General features: G+C 39.6%; 1 protein-coding gene across 6 annotated transcripts in view; it reads left to right on the top strand.

Moving 5' to 3' along the window:
* APH1B (aph-1 homolog B, gamma-secretase subunit) overlaps nt 1-17,018 on the top strand; it is a 214,118-nt gene that overhangs the window by 29,899 nt on the left and 167,201 nt on the right. For 5 of the 6 annotated variants that reach the window (XR_007133044.1, XR_007133043.1, XR_007133042.1 and 2 more), the window contains exon 6: nt 3,293-3,487. Coding sequence is in view for 2 of the 6 variants with exons in the window: in XM_047766067.1 (XP_047622023.1) it covers nt 3,293-3,460 (168 nt within the window). In the remaining 4 variants the exon portion in view is untranslated. Of the gene's footprint in view, nt 1-3,292; nt 6,724-17,018 lie in introns of those variants that run through there. The other variant, XM_047766050.1, reaches the window with a different exon arrangement.

Genomic DNA, 17,018 nt, shown 5'->3' with positions numbered 1-17,018 from the left:
CAACTCGTGGCAATGCTGGATCCTTAACCCACTGAGTGAGGCCAGGGATCAAACCCACATCACCATGGATTCTAGTAAGGTTCTTAACATGCTAAGCCACAATGGGAACTCCTATCTATTCTTGATTTAATTTTGGTGGGCTCTCTGTTTCTAGAAACTTGTTCATTTCTTCTAGGCTATTGAATTTGTTGGCATGTAATTGTTTATGGTGGAGTTCCCGTCGTGGCGCAGTGGTTAACGAATCCAACTGGGAACCATGAGGTTGCGGGTTCGGTCCTTGCCCTTGCTCAGTGGGTTAATGATCCGGCATTGCTGTGAGCTGTGGTGTAGGTTGCGGACGCGGCTCAGATCCCACGTTGCTGTGGGTCTGGCATAGGCCAGTGGCTGTAGCTCCGACTCAACCCCTAGCCTGGGAACCTCCATGTGCCGCGGGAGTGGCCCAAAGAAATAGCAAAAAAAGACAAAAAAAAATTGTTTATGGTATTCTCTCATGATTTTTTTGTGTGTGTTTCTGCAATATTGGTTGATCCTTTTTCATGTTTTATCTTGTCTATTGGGTTCTCTCTCTTTTCTTCTTGGTGAGCCTGGCTTGTCAGTGTATATGTCTCTCTTTTGATGGATATAGTCATCCTGAATTTGTCTTGCATTATGCTTATTTTATAGAACATATCTTAAGCAATTTCCATGTTATTATAAATCCTTTTAATATTTAAGTTTTAATGGCTTCATAGCATCATATAAAATTATAGTTTGCTTAGCTTGAAGGATGGAGTCCTCATTAGCTAGGATGATCCCTTGTGAGGGAGATCAGGGCACATTACCTTGGAGGTGCCTATTCAAGTGGAGATGTCAGTTAGGCAGTCAGGTGAAAAGGTCTGGAGTTTGGGAGAGAAATCCAGTCTCAAAAAGACAATTACAAGTAGTGAGTACAAGCAGATAGGAGAAGAGGCCCAAGGACTAAGCCCTGGGACACTCCAACATTGAGGTTGGGGCAAGGGGAGGAGCCAGGGAAAGAGACTAAGGAGCAGCTTAGTCCTAGTAGGAGGAGAACCAGGATCCAGGTGTCCTAAAGTCAGTGTGATAACGAGGAGAAACAGATTAGCTGTAGCAGATGCCAGTGGAATAAAACCCAGACTTCTTTGTTTGATATAAGCTCTTACTGATCTTACTGGTGCATAATGTACCTTTTGCTTCTCCCCATAGTTCATAGCAGGCACTCCATCTAAACTGATCTGGCATGGATCCCCAGCAGGTGTGCCATTGTTCATGCTGTTTTACCTGCAGTGACTTATCTCCCCTTAACGTAGGTTGGTTTGGAAACTCCTGTCCATTCCATGTAAGGCCTCCCTGGAGACAGTGCGCATTTCCAATCTAGCACTATCACTAGCCCTTACATGCAGCTGTGTTATAACCCCATTCCCAGATCAGCATTATTTTTGCATCAGTTTTTACATCTCCTCTCCAATTAGAGTTTGTTCATCAAGAATGGGACCTGTCTTGTCAGTCTTTGTACCCTGAATCCCTAGCACGTCCTAGGTGGCCAGTAACTGCTATTGAATGTTGAATACCTGATATTATTCTTTTTAACAATTAAAAAGAACCCAGGGAGTTCCCGTCGTGGCGCAGTGGTTAACGAATCTGACTAGGAACCATGAGGTTGCGGGTTCGGTCCCTGCCCTTGCTCAGTGGGTTAATGATCCGGCGTTGCTGTGAGCTGTGGTGTAGGTTGCAGACACGGCTCGGATCCTGCGTTGCTGTGGCTCTGGCGTAGGCCGGTGGCTGCAGCTCGGATTCAACCCGTAGCCTGGGAACCTCCATATGCCGTGGGAATGGCCCAAGAAATAGCAACAACAACAAAGACAAAAGACAAAAAAAAAAAAAAACCAGAAAACTGGAAAGATCACATACCAACATGTGAACAGTAGTTATCTCTGAATGACAGATTTCAGAGAATGTTTAGGTAGTAATTGTTTTACTATAATAACCTATTACAGACACATATGCAGATCAGAAGTGTACATCTTGATGAATTTTTGCAGTGTGAACACATCTTTGTAACTCAAACCCAAATGAAAACTAAACATTATCAGCTCCATGAGCATCCTCGTGCTACTGTACTGCTCCCCCAGAGGTAACCACAGTCCTGACTTCTGATGCCATGGTTTGCCCTGACTTTTGGTATTTTATGTAAGCAGAACTATACAGTATTTGCTCTTGTGTCTCTTTTCACTCAACCTTCTATTTGTGATATTAATCCGTATATAACTATTGATTACTCTTTCATTGCAAAATAGTACTCTGCTGTGTGACTCTACCATAATTTATCCATTCCACAGCAGAAAGGCATTTATGGTATCTCCTGTTTTTGTTTTTCGGTTTTTGTTTTGTTTTGTTTTCTTTTCTTTTCTTTTTAGGGCTGCACCGGTGGCATGTGGAGGTTCCCAGGCTAGGGGTTGAATCAGAGCTACAGCTGCCTGCCACAGCCACAGCAGCGCAGGATTCAAGCCATCTCTGCGACCTACACCATGGCTTACAGCAATGCCAGATCCCTAACCCACTGCTCTACAGCAGGAACTCCTCATCACTGTTTTTTAAATGAACTTTTAGAATCCATCGTGATTGTGCTGCTGAAGAGATGCTGTCCCTCCTGTTCCCTTGTATACTAAGGATTTATTCTAAAGTCATTTGGATTTGTCTCACTTTCTTGCACATTTTAAGAGCCAGTTAATACAGGATTGATTATAAAACTGGGCCCAGGTTATATAACATGTGTCTTCTGTTGGGTATTTCATTGGGTCTGGATTCTGATTACCTGCTAGGGTTGCCATTTTTTGGCGGGCCGCACCCACAGCATATGGAGGTTCCCAGGCTAGGGGTTGAATTGGAGCTGTAAGCACCAGCCTACACCATAGCCACAGCAATGCGGGATCCAAGCCTTGTCTGCAACCTACACCACAGCTCACGGCAATGCCAGATCCTGAACCCACTGAGAGAGGCCAGGGATCGAACCTATGTCCTCATGGATAAGATTCATTTCCTCTGTGCCACGACAGGAAATCCGAGGGTTGCCATTTGATATCTGGCTAGTTTCTGTTGACTGGGGTAGTCCTGTATGTCTTTGTGGGTACAGGTGCTCTTCAGCACATGACACACATCCGATGTTGGTGAAACACACCTTAGCTATGGCAGCTATTTCTTATTTTACTTCGTCTTTGCTCATTCCACATGTTTAACAAGTTTGCTGTTATTACCCAAGCAGTCACATAAATAACGATTGATTTTCCCTTTGCAGACCTTCATAAGTCCTCATTATGGATTCAATCTGGTGTTGTCATACATCATCATGGTGCTCACGGGCACCTGGGCCTTCTTTGTTTCTGGAGGCAGCTGCCGGAGCCTGAAGCTCTGCCTGCTCTGCCAAGACAAGGACTTCCTCCTCTTCAACCAGCGCTCCAGATAACCTCCGAGAACCAGCGCTTCTCAAACAGTAAGCTGCCTCTTGAGAGGAAGCACAACTGTGCCTTTTTCTAAAAATCCCTTTCTCTGGTGGAATTTAGGGAAACAAACAAACAAACTGTCTAGCTGCTATATGGCTTTCATGAAACAGCTTTCTGAAGGGGATGCATCCGAGGTGTGCATGGCTGCACGTGAGAATCTCCTGAGGAGACATAAAGAATACTGATTTCTGGGCTCTACCCTCCAGATTTAATTGGTCTGACCATTTGGTAATTTTTTAAAGCTTCCTAGATGACTCCGATATGCAGCCAGGTTGAGAACTGTTGGCATCCAAATAGGAAATTCCTGAGAACAGTGTAAGTGACTAAGAACCAGATGTTTAGCTGTGTCCCAACTCAGCTTTGCTGGGCCAGTAAGTGTCTGAATGTCAAATCCTGGTTCGCCTTTGTCTTTCAAGTTCTGAAGTCACAAAAGGCTAAAGGGCTATCATCTCCGTGAACTTTCATGTACAACATGATAGGCCATGCTTCTAACCCCAATAATGAATTGCACTGACTTACTGTGATTATTTAGCCAAAGTAAGCCATTGATGAATTAGCTGTGTTTTCTTCAGTTTTTCCATTCTCAAGCTGGCTTTTTAGAAGCATTATGTTGTTTCTGAGCATAAATTCTGTTTCTTTGACTGAAAACCAATTATTTTCTGAATTCCTGGGAAGCTATTATAAAACAAAGAATCTTTATGCAACTTGTAAGTCTTTCCTGGGCTTAAGGCTTTTCATGAGCTCTGCCCCAAGGCAGCGTTTACCTGCTGAGTGCTGGCTGCTGGACTAGTTGAAGTGAGGTCCATTGTCCTGTGTCTGAGCATCTCTGCAGGTTGCTGAGTCCTGAATCCTGGGACAGGCTTCACTGGAACTGGCAGAAGTTTACAAGTCAGTAGGGTGGTGTTGACACTTATAATTCTGTGATACCAACTAGCACTTCCCCCCAGTGGCATAGTGGAAAATTGGAAATCTGTCTTATGCCAAATTCATGCTTTTATATATCCCATATCATATTTAGATCTTGTGAATGCCGCTGGGTTTTACTGGCAGATATAGCATTCTCTTTATAGGAATATCTAAGATTCTTGTTCAGCTTCCAAACAATCCTTTTGGTTTCCTTTGTAAAGAGTAATTGTACCTTTGCAAACTAGAAAGGTTTTTGGGGAGCCGATGGTGTGAAATGGAAATTCCCCCACGTTAAAGTGAGAACCTCAGTGAATCCCTTCTGTGCAGTAGAACAGCCAGAAGTCATAGAAGCAGCAATGAGGGGGCTCACCAGCGAAAGGAAAGATGAAGAATTTGATGATCCTGTGCTGGGGAAGGATAATGGACATATTTAAAGTGGAACACGGCCAGGATTTTGGGCTAGTCACACATCCTTCTAGAACCTTATATGTGAACTAGACCTTTGTCTATGAAATCCCCTCTCATGTTTAAATTACTTGAATTTGTCACTCTAGGGAGTCAGGAGGAGTAGAATTTCTAGAAAGGTTGTAGGTAGTCCCATAAGCAAGAACAAGTATTTCTCTAAAGTTTACTTTGGCACAAATACCAATGCTTCCACTGGGGTTTGCAATTGTCCACCCATAAAGTGGACTCTTATACAAGATTTTCTTTAGACAAGTCATTGGAAGAATCAAGGTCACAGAGACAGAACAGTGAAACTTACTGCTTGGAGCTGAGGTGAACAAGATACCCACTGAACTGAGTTTCATTCCTGTTGGAGTGTAGTGTTCTTTGAGGAGCAGGATAAGAAAAATACAGAGTTGGTTATTACTCTTGACTTGCAGGTCCCTTAAATCGACAGTCTGATGAAATATTTGCTGATGTATAAAGTGTGGAAATATCTGAGAACATTAGTATTACTCATATTTGAGCTCTGAGGATGTCCTCTGTGTGTTAATAGTTTAAGAATCTGGGATATTGTGAAATTTCATTTCTAAAAGCATCTCGGACAGTACGAAAAATTTCTTTGACAGTGAGACTCTTGTCTTAGTTCAGGAAATTATTTCATAATCTTTGATTACCTGGAAATAACGGAGCTTTGTAGTCCTTTTTCTCTTGTCAGCATTGCCATAGTCAGCTTAAGCAGTCTTGTTGCGAATAGCCTTGCTTTGCCTGATGCCAAGGAATTCCGGAGGGAGAGTAGTCTTCCTCCTTTTCTGTGTATATACTGAGATGCAAATTTATTTTTCAAATTTTTATTTTTTGCATTTGTTATCTATAATGAGCTTTCTGAGCCCTGCTAGTGTTTGGCGAGGAGGTGGTAGTAATCGTCTGTATTTCTCCTCCACGCAGGGCTTTCTTAGTTGGGAGGGAAGTGTGGCTGTAGTAAAGCTGACTCTGGAATGTGAATATGGTTGCAGCACTTGACTGTGTGGCCCTGGGAATAATCGAGATCGATGTTGGTTCTCTACTAAACGTATGTTATTTTTAACTCACTTGAATTAGAAGTTGTTAACTGGAGAAGTTTTGTTACCCTTGACCCTGACCTGCATGACTGGCAATAGAGTAGTAGCAGCCTCTTTTCGAGCAGCTTAGTGAAAACATGGCTGGAGGGAATAAATGCTCTCTGCAGACTGGACAGAAAATGGCTTTTGTTCCCAGTGTGAATATTTTTCTTCCCACGCACATTTCAGTGTTTGCCAAGAGTGGCAGATACACATCAAAAATGCTAGGTGTTCTTATCTGTAGGGTTGGTACAGGATAAACAGTCGTGACAGAAGTTTCCTTCTAACTGGCGCTCTTCTCACTCAGCTCACACGAGCCCCAAGATAAGGATTCATGGTCAGAGCGGCCCGAGGGCTCCAGGAATCCAGGGCAGCAACCTGTCTTGGGCATCAGCAGCCTGCCCCCTGAGAAAAGCTCCTTGAGAGTTCCAGCTTTTTGCTGGCTAAGTTTTTCCTGGGCCCTACCCTTCCTCACTGTAGGTAGACAATGTAAACATCACAGCAAAACAATTTTAAAGTTCTTTGCTTAGAGCACTTTGTTTATGATGGCAGTGTTTACATTCCTCATTTAATAAAAGACTTTAACCTCATTCCATTACATTTTTGTGTTTTAGGGGAGTGGGGGCACTCTATGTACAATATGTATCATTTTCTTTAAGTCCTACTGTCATGTCATATATACTTGCAATATCAGACCTTGCGTTCAATACACAATGCAATAGAGTCTTTCCAGACTTGTATTTTTCAGCAAACAATAAAAAGATTGTTTGTCACTATCGTTTCTCATGTTTCCTCTTCTTTGGAATAGTGTATCCTTCCGTATTTGTTATTTTGTCTCCTAAAAAACTTGACTGTACATCAAATTATTTGTAACTGGTGAAACCTGAGACTTTTTTCAAAGAGAAATCTTTGTTATTGGGTTGAAAATTCCTAAGGCCAGTTTCGTTTCTGTGTGTTCAGAAACAGTTCATTGCGGAGAAGTTCTTCGAGGTGTCATAAACCAAGAAGAGGAAAATCTTCAGAGGTCCTGGAAGCTTACCTTGAAAAATCCAAGTAATTGTAAAACAGCGAATTTATAAAACATCATGGAATACTAGGAGGGTACAATTTAGTTTCTCCCGGGTGACCCCGAGCAGCCTATAGAATCATTTTGTTTTTCCTCTCCTTGATGTAGAGACCAGGCAGCTAAGGGGCTGAAGTTGGCCTACACCATCAGACAGCTGCAATGACAGTTGTTACAGCCTGAAACTCAGAACCACGTGATGCCTCTTCACTCTGATTTGAAATGAGGCTGCTCCAGGTTTATGTTATCTGTGTTATTAGATGAAATATCCTTGGGATCCAGGGCTCCCTGGGCTGACTGGGCAGGTAATGGAAAATGTGCGCCATCCTCAGGGAAGAGCCCAGATTCATGTGCAATTTTTTTTTGGCCCTTCCACAATGAAATTGCTGCTCTAGTCTAATTCTTACTGGTTTGTGTGACCAGCCTCAACACCTGAGAAACCTCCAGTGGAAAGAACTGCGTATTTTACCTGCATCTCATTGAAAATGCTGATTAGAAGGAACCACTCACTGGATTCTGGTCTGAGTCTCAGTAAAAAAAAAAAAAAAAATCGGGGATTTGACACATTCTAAGAGGACGACAATAGATTACGAGCCCTAAGCAGGTCTTGGTTTTAATCTTCAATAATAAGTAGGTGGTTCTTGTTGCGTAAGTATGGGTCACTGTAAATCCTCCTGCTTCTGTCTAATGGTAAAACCATACATATTTTCTGTGCTTGCAAAATCAGAGATGAAGTCGACATTGTTTAATCAAGGCTTACCATGCACAGAACATTGTGCTAGATGCTTTATTTATTTATTTATTTACCCTTTGTCTTTTTAGGGCAGTACCCATGGCATATGGAGGCGCCCAGGCTAGGGGTCAAATCAGAGCTGTAGCTGCCAGCCTATGCCACAGCCACAGCGACTCGGGATCCAAGCCAGGTCTGCAACCTATACCACAGCTCATGGCAGTGCTGGATCCTTAACCCACTGAGCAAGGCCAGGAATGAAACCCTCATCCTCATGGATACTAGTTGGGTTCATTAACCACTGAGCCATGACAGGAATTCCTAGATGCTTTATTTATTTTGTTTTGTTTTGTTTTATAACTCAATGAATTTTATTACATTTATAGTTGTGCAATGATCATCACAACCAAATTTTACAGTATTTCCATCCCAAACTCCCTGTGCATCCCCCCACCCCCCAACCTGTTTCCTTTGGAAACCATAGGTTTTCCAAAGTCTGTGAGTCAGTATCTGTTCTTCAAAGAAGTTCATTGTGTCCTTTTTTTGGATTCCACATGTAAGTGATAGCATTTGATATTGGTTCCTCACCATCTGACTGACTTCACTTAGCATAATAATTTATAGGTCCATCCATGTCATTTCTTTCTTTTTAATGGCTGAGTAATATTCCATTGTGTAAATGTACCACATCTTCTTTATCCACTCCTCTGTCAATGGACATTTAGGTTGTTTCAAATGTCTTGGCAATTGTATATAGTGCTGCAATGAACATTAGAGTACATGTGTCTTTTTGAGCCATGTTTTTCTCTGGATAGATGCCCAGGAGTGGGATTGCTGGATCAAATGGGAGTTCTATTTTTAGTTTTCTGAGGCATCTCCATACGGTTTTCCACAGTGATTGCACCAATTTACATTCCCACCAAGAGTGTAATAGGGTTCCCTTTTCTCCACATCCTCTCCAGCACGTTTTGTTTGTAAACTTTTTGATGATGGCCATTCTGGCTGGTGTAAGGTGGTGGTACCTCATAGTGGTTTTGATTTGCAATTCTCTAATAATGAGTGATGTTGAACATCTTTTCATGTGTTTTTTGGCCGTCTGTATGTCTTCTTTGGAGAATTGTCTGTTTAGATCTTCTGCCCATTTTTTGATGGGGTTCTTTTTTTTTTTTTTTTGTATTGAGCAGTAGGAGGTGTTTATAAATTTTGGAGAATAATCCTTTGTCAATCACTTCATTTGCAAATATTTTCTCCCATTCTGTGCATCATCTTTTCATTTTGTTTAGGGTTTCCTTTGCTGTGAAAAAACTTTTAAGTTTAATTAAGTCCCATTTGTTTATTTCTGTTTTTATTGTCATTACTTTAGGAGATGGATCTGAGAAGATATTGCTGTGGTTTATGTTGGAGAGTGTTTGGCCTATGTTTTCCTAAGAGTTTTATAGTGTCTGGTCTTACATCTAGGTCTTTAATCCATTTTAAATTTATTTTTGTGTGTGGTGTTGGGAGGTGTTCTAATTTCATTCTTTTGCATGTGGCTATCCAGTTTTCCTAGCACCACCTGTTGAAGGGGCTGTCTTTTCTCCATTGTATATTCTTGCCTCCTCTGTCATAGATGTTGACTGTAGGTACATGGGTTTAATTCTGGGCTTTCTATCTTGTTCCACTGATGTATATTTCTGTCTTTATGCCAGTACCATATGAATTAGGTGACTGTAGCTTTGTAGTATAGTCTGAAGTGAGGGAGCCTGATTCCTCCAGCTCTATTTTTTTTTTTTCTCAGGATGTCTTTGGCTACGCTGGGTCTTTTTTGCTTCCAGACAAACTTTAAAATATTTTGTTCTAGTTCTGTGAAAAATGTCCTTGGTGATTTGGTAGGGATTGCTTTGAATCTGCAGATTCCCTTGGGTAGTATAGTCATTTTGACAATATTGATTCTTCCAATCCAAGGGTATGGTACTTCTTTCCATCTGTTTGTGTCATCTTTGATTTCTTTCACCAGCATCTTACAGTTTTCAGAGTACAGGTCTTTTGTCTCTAGGCAGGTTTATTCCTAAGTATTTTATTCTTTTTGATGTGATGGTAAATGAGATTGTTTTCCTAATTTTTCTTTCTGATCTTTCATTGTTAGTATATAGAAATGCAGTCAATTTTCATGTATTAATTATCCTGCAACTTTGCCAAATTTATTGATGAGCTCTAACAGTTTTCTGGTAGAGTCTAGGATTCTCTAGGTATAGTATCATGTCATCTGCAAATAGTGATAGTTTTACTTCTTTCTCTTTCCAATTGGGATTCCTTTTATTTCTTTTACTTCTCTGATTGCTATGGCTAGGACTTCCAAAACCATGTTGAATACTAGTGGCGAGAGTGGACATCCTTGTCTTGTTTCTGATATCAGTGGGAATTTTTTCAGTTTTTCACCATTGAGAAGGATGTTATCTCTGAGTTTGTCATATATGGCCTTTATTATGTTGAGGCAGGTTCCCTCCATGCACACTTTCTGAAGGGTTTTTATCAGAAATGGGTGTTGGATTTTGTCAAAGGCTTTGTCTGCATCTCTCACTCCTATAAGTGAGTCTTTGTGATACAGTTACTTTCCAGTCTGTGGGCTTCCAACCAAGGAGGTATGGGGTTGCTTATATCGTGTAATCGCCCTTCCTCCTCTTGATGTGGCCTCTTCTTTGTCTTCTGTAGTAGGATATCTTTTTGAAAGTTCCCAGTCCATTTGGTTGAAGGTTGTTCAGCATTTAGTTGTAATTTTGTTGTTTTTATGAGAGAAGTTGAGTTCCAGTCCTTCTATTCTGCCATCTTAATCCCATCTCCTAGATGCTTTATTTTTTAAAAAAATAACAGTAATTGTTTTTTAAAAAAATTATTGGATTATAGTTGACTTACAGTGTTGTGTTAGTTTCAAGTGTACATTAAAGCGATTGAATTATTTTATATATATATATATATATATATATATATATATATATATATATCAGTTCTTTTTCCCATATAGGTTATTATACAATATTGAGTGTAAGTCCCTGTGCTATACAATAGGTACTTGTTGGTTATCTATTTTATATATAGTGGTGTGTATATGTTAATCCCAGATGCTTAATTTGTCCCTCATCTCCACCTTTCCCCTTTGGTAACCATAAGTTTGTTTTTGAAGTCTTGTGAGTCTGTTTCTCTTTTGTAAATAAGTTTATTTTTATCATTTTTAAGATTCCACATATTTCCACATATCACTTATTAGTGATATCATATGATATTTCTCTTTCTCTGTCGACTTCATTTAGTATGATAATCTGTAGGTCCATTGGTGTTGCTGCAAATGGCAATATTTCATCCTTTTTATGGCTAAGTAATATTCCATTGTGTATGTATATGCGTGTATGTGTGTCTATAGACATATATATACCACATCTTTATCTATTCCTCTGTCAATGAACATTTAGTTTGTGTCCATATCTAGCTATTGTGAATAGTGCTGCAATGAACACTGAGGTGCATGTATCTTTTCCAGTTATGGTTTCTCTGGATAGATGCCCAAGAGTGGAATTGCTGGATCATATGATAGTTCTATATTTAGTTTTAAGGAATGTCTTACTCTTCTCCATAGTGGTTGTACTAATTTACATTCTCACTAACAGTGTAGGAGGATTTCCTTTTCTCCACACCCTCTCTAGCATCTGTTGTTTGTAGACAACTTGATGATGGCCATTCTGACTGGTATGATGTGATATCTCATTGTAGTTTTGATTTACATTTCTCTAATGGTTAGTGATGTTGGATATCTTTTTTTTTTTTCCATCTGTCTTCTTTTGGAGAAATGTCTATTTCCTGATCATTTTTTGATTAGTTTTTTAATATAAAGCTGTATGAGATATTTGTATATTTTAGAGATTAATATTATTAATATTTTAATATTAATAACACAATATTAATATATTTGAAATATTTAAGAATATTTAATGTTAATATTAGAATGTTTAATTTAATATTATTAATATTTTTAATATAAAGCTGTATGAGATATTTTTATATTTTAGAGATTAATCCCTTGTTGGTCGCTTCATTTGCAAAGATTTTCTCCCATTCTGTGGGTTGTCTTTTCATTTTTTTAATCGTTTACTTTGCTGTGGAAAAGCTTTTAATTTTAATTAGGTCCCATTTATTTTTGTTTTTATTTTCATTTCTCTGGGAGGTGGATCCAAAAAGATATTGCTGCAGTTTATGTCAAAGACGGTTCTTCTTATATTTCCCTCAAGAGTTTTATAGTATCTAGCCTTACATTTAGGCCTTTAATCCATTTTGAGTTTATATTTGTGTATGGTGTGAGAGAATGTTCTAATTTCATTCTTTTGCATGTAGCTGACCAGTTTTCCCAGCACCACTTGTTGAAGAGACCATCTTTTCTCCATTGAATATTCTTGCCTCCTGTGTTAGATATTTTAGAAGGATGGAAAAATATAGGACAGTGGAGATCTTTGTTCTCAGGGAATATATGGGACAGCTACAGATTAGGAAAGAATATAGAATAACTTGAATACATAAGATGATACTTAAAGTTTTAGGAGTGGATGAAAGGCCCCTAGGTAATGGATGTATATCACCAGGAAAAGGTGGAGGGAGGAGGACTGAACCCTGGGGCACTCCAGTTAACAGATTGGAAAGGGCAGGCTGGGAACATCACCAAGGAAAGAAGGAAAACCAGGAGAGAGTGGTGGCCTGAGAGCCAGGGGACAGTCGGCCGAATGCTGCTGAGCAATGAGTAAGATGAGGAATAAGAATTGATTGTTGCATATGGAGAGGTGGAGTTTTCTGGTGACCTTGATAAAAGCAATTTCAGTGTAGAGGTGAATGCCTAAGTGGGATAGATTGTAGAGATTGGGAGATAAAGTAGCCACAGCATATAGAGTACAGATAACCACGTAATTATAGTAGGGGGATGGGATGCTAGACTGAGGAGGATGTGAGGGCAAGAAAGGGCATTTTTCTCCCCTTTTTTCCCACCTATAATATCGTACTGTAACAGTATGTTTATAAGAAGATGAGAATGAGTCAGGGGAAAGGGAAAAGTTGATAATCCAGGAGAGGGGATGGCTATCAAAGCAAAGTCCCTGAGGAGAGAATAGAGTGGGAAGTTTTTTAGCATTAAATGCTTAATTAGATAAGTTAAAATGTGTAAAAGCAAGAACTTAAGTTTCTTCTTAAAAAACTAGAAGCAGGAGCAAACTGAAGCTAAAATAAGCAGAAGAAAAGAAGTAATGAAGAGAATAGCAGAAATCAAATAGAAAGCAGAAAAACAGTGGAGAAACCAGTAAAGCAAAAATCTGATTCTTTGAGAACAATCATTAGTCAGTAAAGCTCTATTCAGTTAATAAGGAGAAAAATAGGACACACATTATGAATATCAGGAATAAAAGACATCACTGCAGCCTCTACATTATTAAATAAAAAAGGAATATTATGAAACACTTAAAAGCAATAGGTTAAAAACTTAGATGAAATAGACAAATTCTTAAAAAACTCACCAAGAAGTGGAAAATCTGAATATCCCTATATTTCTTCAGACTATTTTTTCTGGCCTCTTAACATGTCTCATAATTATTTATTGAAATCTGGACATCATGTACTGGGTAATAAAACTGACATAAATAGACCTTTCTGTCAGTCTGGGCAAGAGCTGGACTCTAATGTTTGCTGCAGCTTTAGGTACCAAAGGCACAAGTTCCTCTAGCATCCTTGTTTTTGTCTCCCTTCTTGACTTTGGGATTCCCCCACCACCACCACCAAGCTCTTCCCCAAAGAAAGACTCTGTCTTGAGCTATAATCCAGTTTTTATATTGGAACCTTATTGGTGTGGCAGTAAGATTGGTGTGAGAGAGAGTTTATGTATTCTAATTTTGAGACTAAATCTCAGGTTTTTTTGTGGGGCTATGTCCCTCAACTAAGGGTCTTTTAGCTCTTTTCCTCCCCTTAGATGAGACAGGAAGGCTGAAGGGGGCTGGAGTGGGAGACATGCCCTTCTTCCAGGTGGGATAAAGCTCTTGAACTTTTTTCCTGAACAGCAGGCCTTTGTTACGAAGAACACTCTGGGCATATTTTTCATTGATAAAGGGTTAATATCCAGAATATGTAAAGAACTCATGAACTCCAACATCGAAACAAGACATAACAAAAAAATCCACCTAGCCCAATTAAAAAATGGGCAGAGTATCTGAATAGTTGTCTTTCCAAAGAAGATATACATCTGGCCAACAGACACATGAAAAGATGCTGAATATCACTAATCATCAGGGAAATGCAAATCAAAACCATAGTGACCTTACACCTGTCAAAATGCCTATCATCAAAAAGAGCACAAGTAACAAGTGTTGGCGAGGATGTGGAGCAAAGGGAGCCCTCATGCACTCTTGGTGGGAATGTAAATTGGTGCAGCCACTATGGAAAACAGTATGGAGGTTCCTCAAATAATTAAAAGTAGAACTATCGTGTGATCCATCAGTTCTACTCCTGGGTATTTATCCAAAGTAAACATAAGCTGTTCATTACAGCATTATTTACAATAGCCAAGATATGGAAGCAACCCAAGTGCCTATCAACAGATGAACAGAAGATATGCTAGGAGTTCTTGCTGTGAGGCGGTGGGTTAAGAATTCGACTGTAGCAGCTCTGGTTCCTGCAAAGGTGCAGTTTCAATCCCAGGCCCAGTACATTGGGTTAAAGGATCCAGCATTGCCAGGGCTGTGATTCAGTTCCTGGGCTAGGAACTTCCATATGCCACACCTGTAGCCATAAAAAACAAGGTGCTATTATATATATACACTATAGTATATAGTTTATACACACACTCGCACACACACACACACATATATATATAGGAATATATACTATATACTATGGAGTATTACCCATCCATAAAAAGAATGAAGTCTTGCGATTTACAACATGGGTGGACCTAGAAGGTATTATACTATGTGAAATAAGTCATCAGAGAAGGACAAATACAGTATGATTTCACTTACATGTAGAATCTAAAAAACAAAACAAATACACATAATAAAACAGAAACAGAGTTGTAGATACAGTGAACAAAACAGGTAGTGTGGAGAGGTGAACAAAACAGGTGTGGGGAGAGGAAAGTAACAGATGAAGGAGATTAAGGTACAAATTTCCAGTTGCAAAATATATGTCACAGGTATAAAGTGTACAGTGTGGGGAATACAGTCAATAACTAAGTAATATCTTTGGATGGTGACACTTTGTAACTAGATTTATTGTGGTGATCATTTTGAAATGTACGGAAATGCCAAAACACTTTGTTGTGTAACAGGAACCAACATAGTGTTGTAGGTCAAATATACTTCAAAAATAAGCAAACAGAAAGTTAGTTCCCCTTGTGGCTTAGAAGAAACTAATCCGACTAGTATCCATTAGAATGCGGGTTGATCCCTGGCCTCCCTCAGTGGGTTGGGGATCTGGCGTTGCCATGAGCTGTGGTGTAGGTCGCAGACTCCACTCAGATCCCAAGTTGCTATGGCTATGGTGTAGGCTGGCAGCTGTAGCTATGACTCAACCCCTAGCCTTGGAATTTCCATATGCTGTGAATGCAGCCCTAAAAAGCAAAAAAATGAAAACACCAAAACAAGAAAACAAAAAGATCAAATTTATGGTTACTAAGAGGCAGGAAGTTGGGGGAAAGGGGAGTTGAATGAAAGCAGTCAAAAAGTACTACAAACTTCTGGTTATAAGATAAATATGCTCTAGGGATATAACATTCATGATAAGTGTAAGCAATACTGCTGTATGTCATATATATGAAAGTTAAGACAATGAATCCTAGAGTTCTCACTGTGGCTGTTATTCAGTGGGTTAAAGAATCTGATTAGTATCCATGAGGATACAGGTTTGATCTCTGACCTTGCTCAGCAAGTGGTGGCATAGTTTGCAATTGTGGCTTGGATCCGCTGTGGCTGTGGCATAGGCTGACAGCTGCAACTCCGATTTGACCCCTAGCCTGGGAACTTCCATATGCCACAGATGTGGCCTCCAACCCCAAAAAAGAGTAAATCCTAAGAGTTCTCATCACACACATTTTTTTTTGTTTCTTACATTTTGTATCTGTATAAGATGATGGATGTTCACTAAAATTATTGTGGCAATCATTTCATGATGTATGTAAGTTATGTCATTATACCATACACCTTAAATTTATACAGAGCCGTATGTCAATTACATCTCGATAGAATGAAAAAAATTGTTGAGCATATGGTGGGAGCATCATATTTGAGAAAACAAATCAGTAGTCCTTTGGGGTGGTAATTTAGCAAAATCTATGATATCTATAAAATTTTGAGATATGCGTTTTTTTCAGCCATGCCATGGCATGCAGAAGTTCCTGGGCCAAGGATCAAACCCAAGCCATAACATCAAGTGAGGCCACTGCAGTGACAACACTGAATCCTTAAGCCAGCTGAGCCACATGGGAGTGCCAACATAAGCATTTTTTGAACCAGCAGTTTCTTTTCTAGGATCCATCCCACAGAAATAGATCCAAATACATAAAAATCTTGTAATAGTCTCATAGGTACTGAGAACACTTTACAGCCATTAAAAAGAATGAGAATATTTGGAATGTCTTAGAAAACAAAAGCAAGTTACCATTCTTCTGTTCGATAAGCATTTTTTATGCCATGCATTGTGCTAGATACCAAGAATATAATAGTAAAAATAGGTAAGATCTATTTTATTAAAAATTTTTAAATGAATGTCAAAATACACACATACACAGGAGTTAGGATTGTGGGAGACTTTTGGCTTTATACATAATATTTGTATGTTTTAAAAAATCTGTTTTTTAATGAGTATATATTATTTATGTAATCAGAAAAAGCCATAATCTGGGTTCTTCCATGATTTTTTTTTTCCTTTTCCAGCTACCCTGTGGCATATGCAGCTCCTGGGCCAGGTATAAGATCTAAGCCACAGTTGCAACCTAAGCCACAGCTGCGGCAACGCCAGTGGACCCTTAAATCACTGTGCTAGGCTGGGAATCGAACCTGTGTCCCAGGGCTCCCAAGACACCACTGATCCTGTTTCGCCACAACGGGAACTCCTGTGATTTCTTTTTGTTTTGATTAGAAAGTGTGTATCATACAAGGCCTCCACACTCTGATCCCAGCCATTTTCCTGCCCCCACCATTCCCTCTCCTCCCTTCCCAAACCTTCTCACCACATCCCTGAGGCTCTATTTAGGATGCCCTAGGGACTCTCTTACCTCCACA

The sequence above is a fragment of the Phacochoerus africanus genome, chromosome 2 (assembly GCF_016906955.1).
Source record: "Phacochoerus africanus isolate WHEZ1 chromosome 2, ROS_Pafr_v1, whole genome shotgun sequence".
Lineage (NCBI taxonomy): Eukaryota > Metazoa > Chordata > Mammalia > Artiodactyla > Suidae > Phacochoerus > Phacochoerus africanus.
The sequence above is the reverse complement of the archived record's forward strand: the minus strand, read 5'-3'. Positions and strand labels throughout refer to the sequence as shown.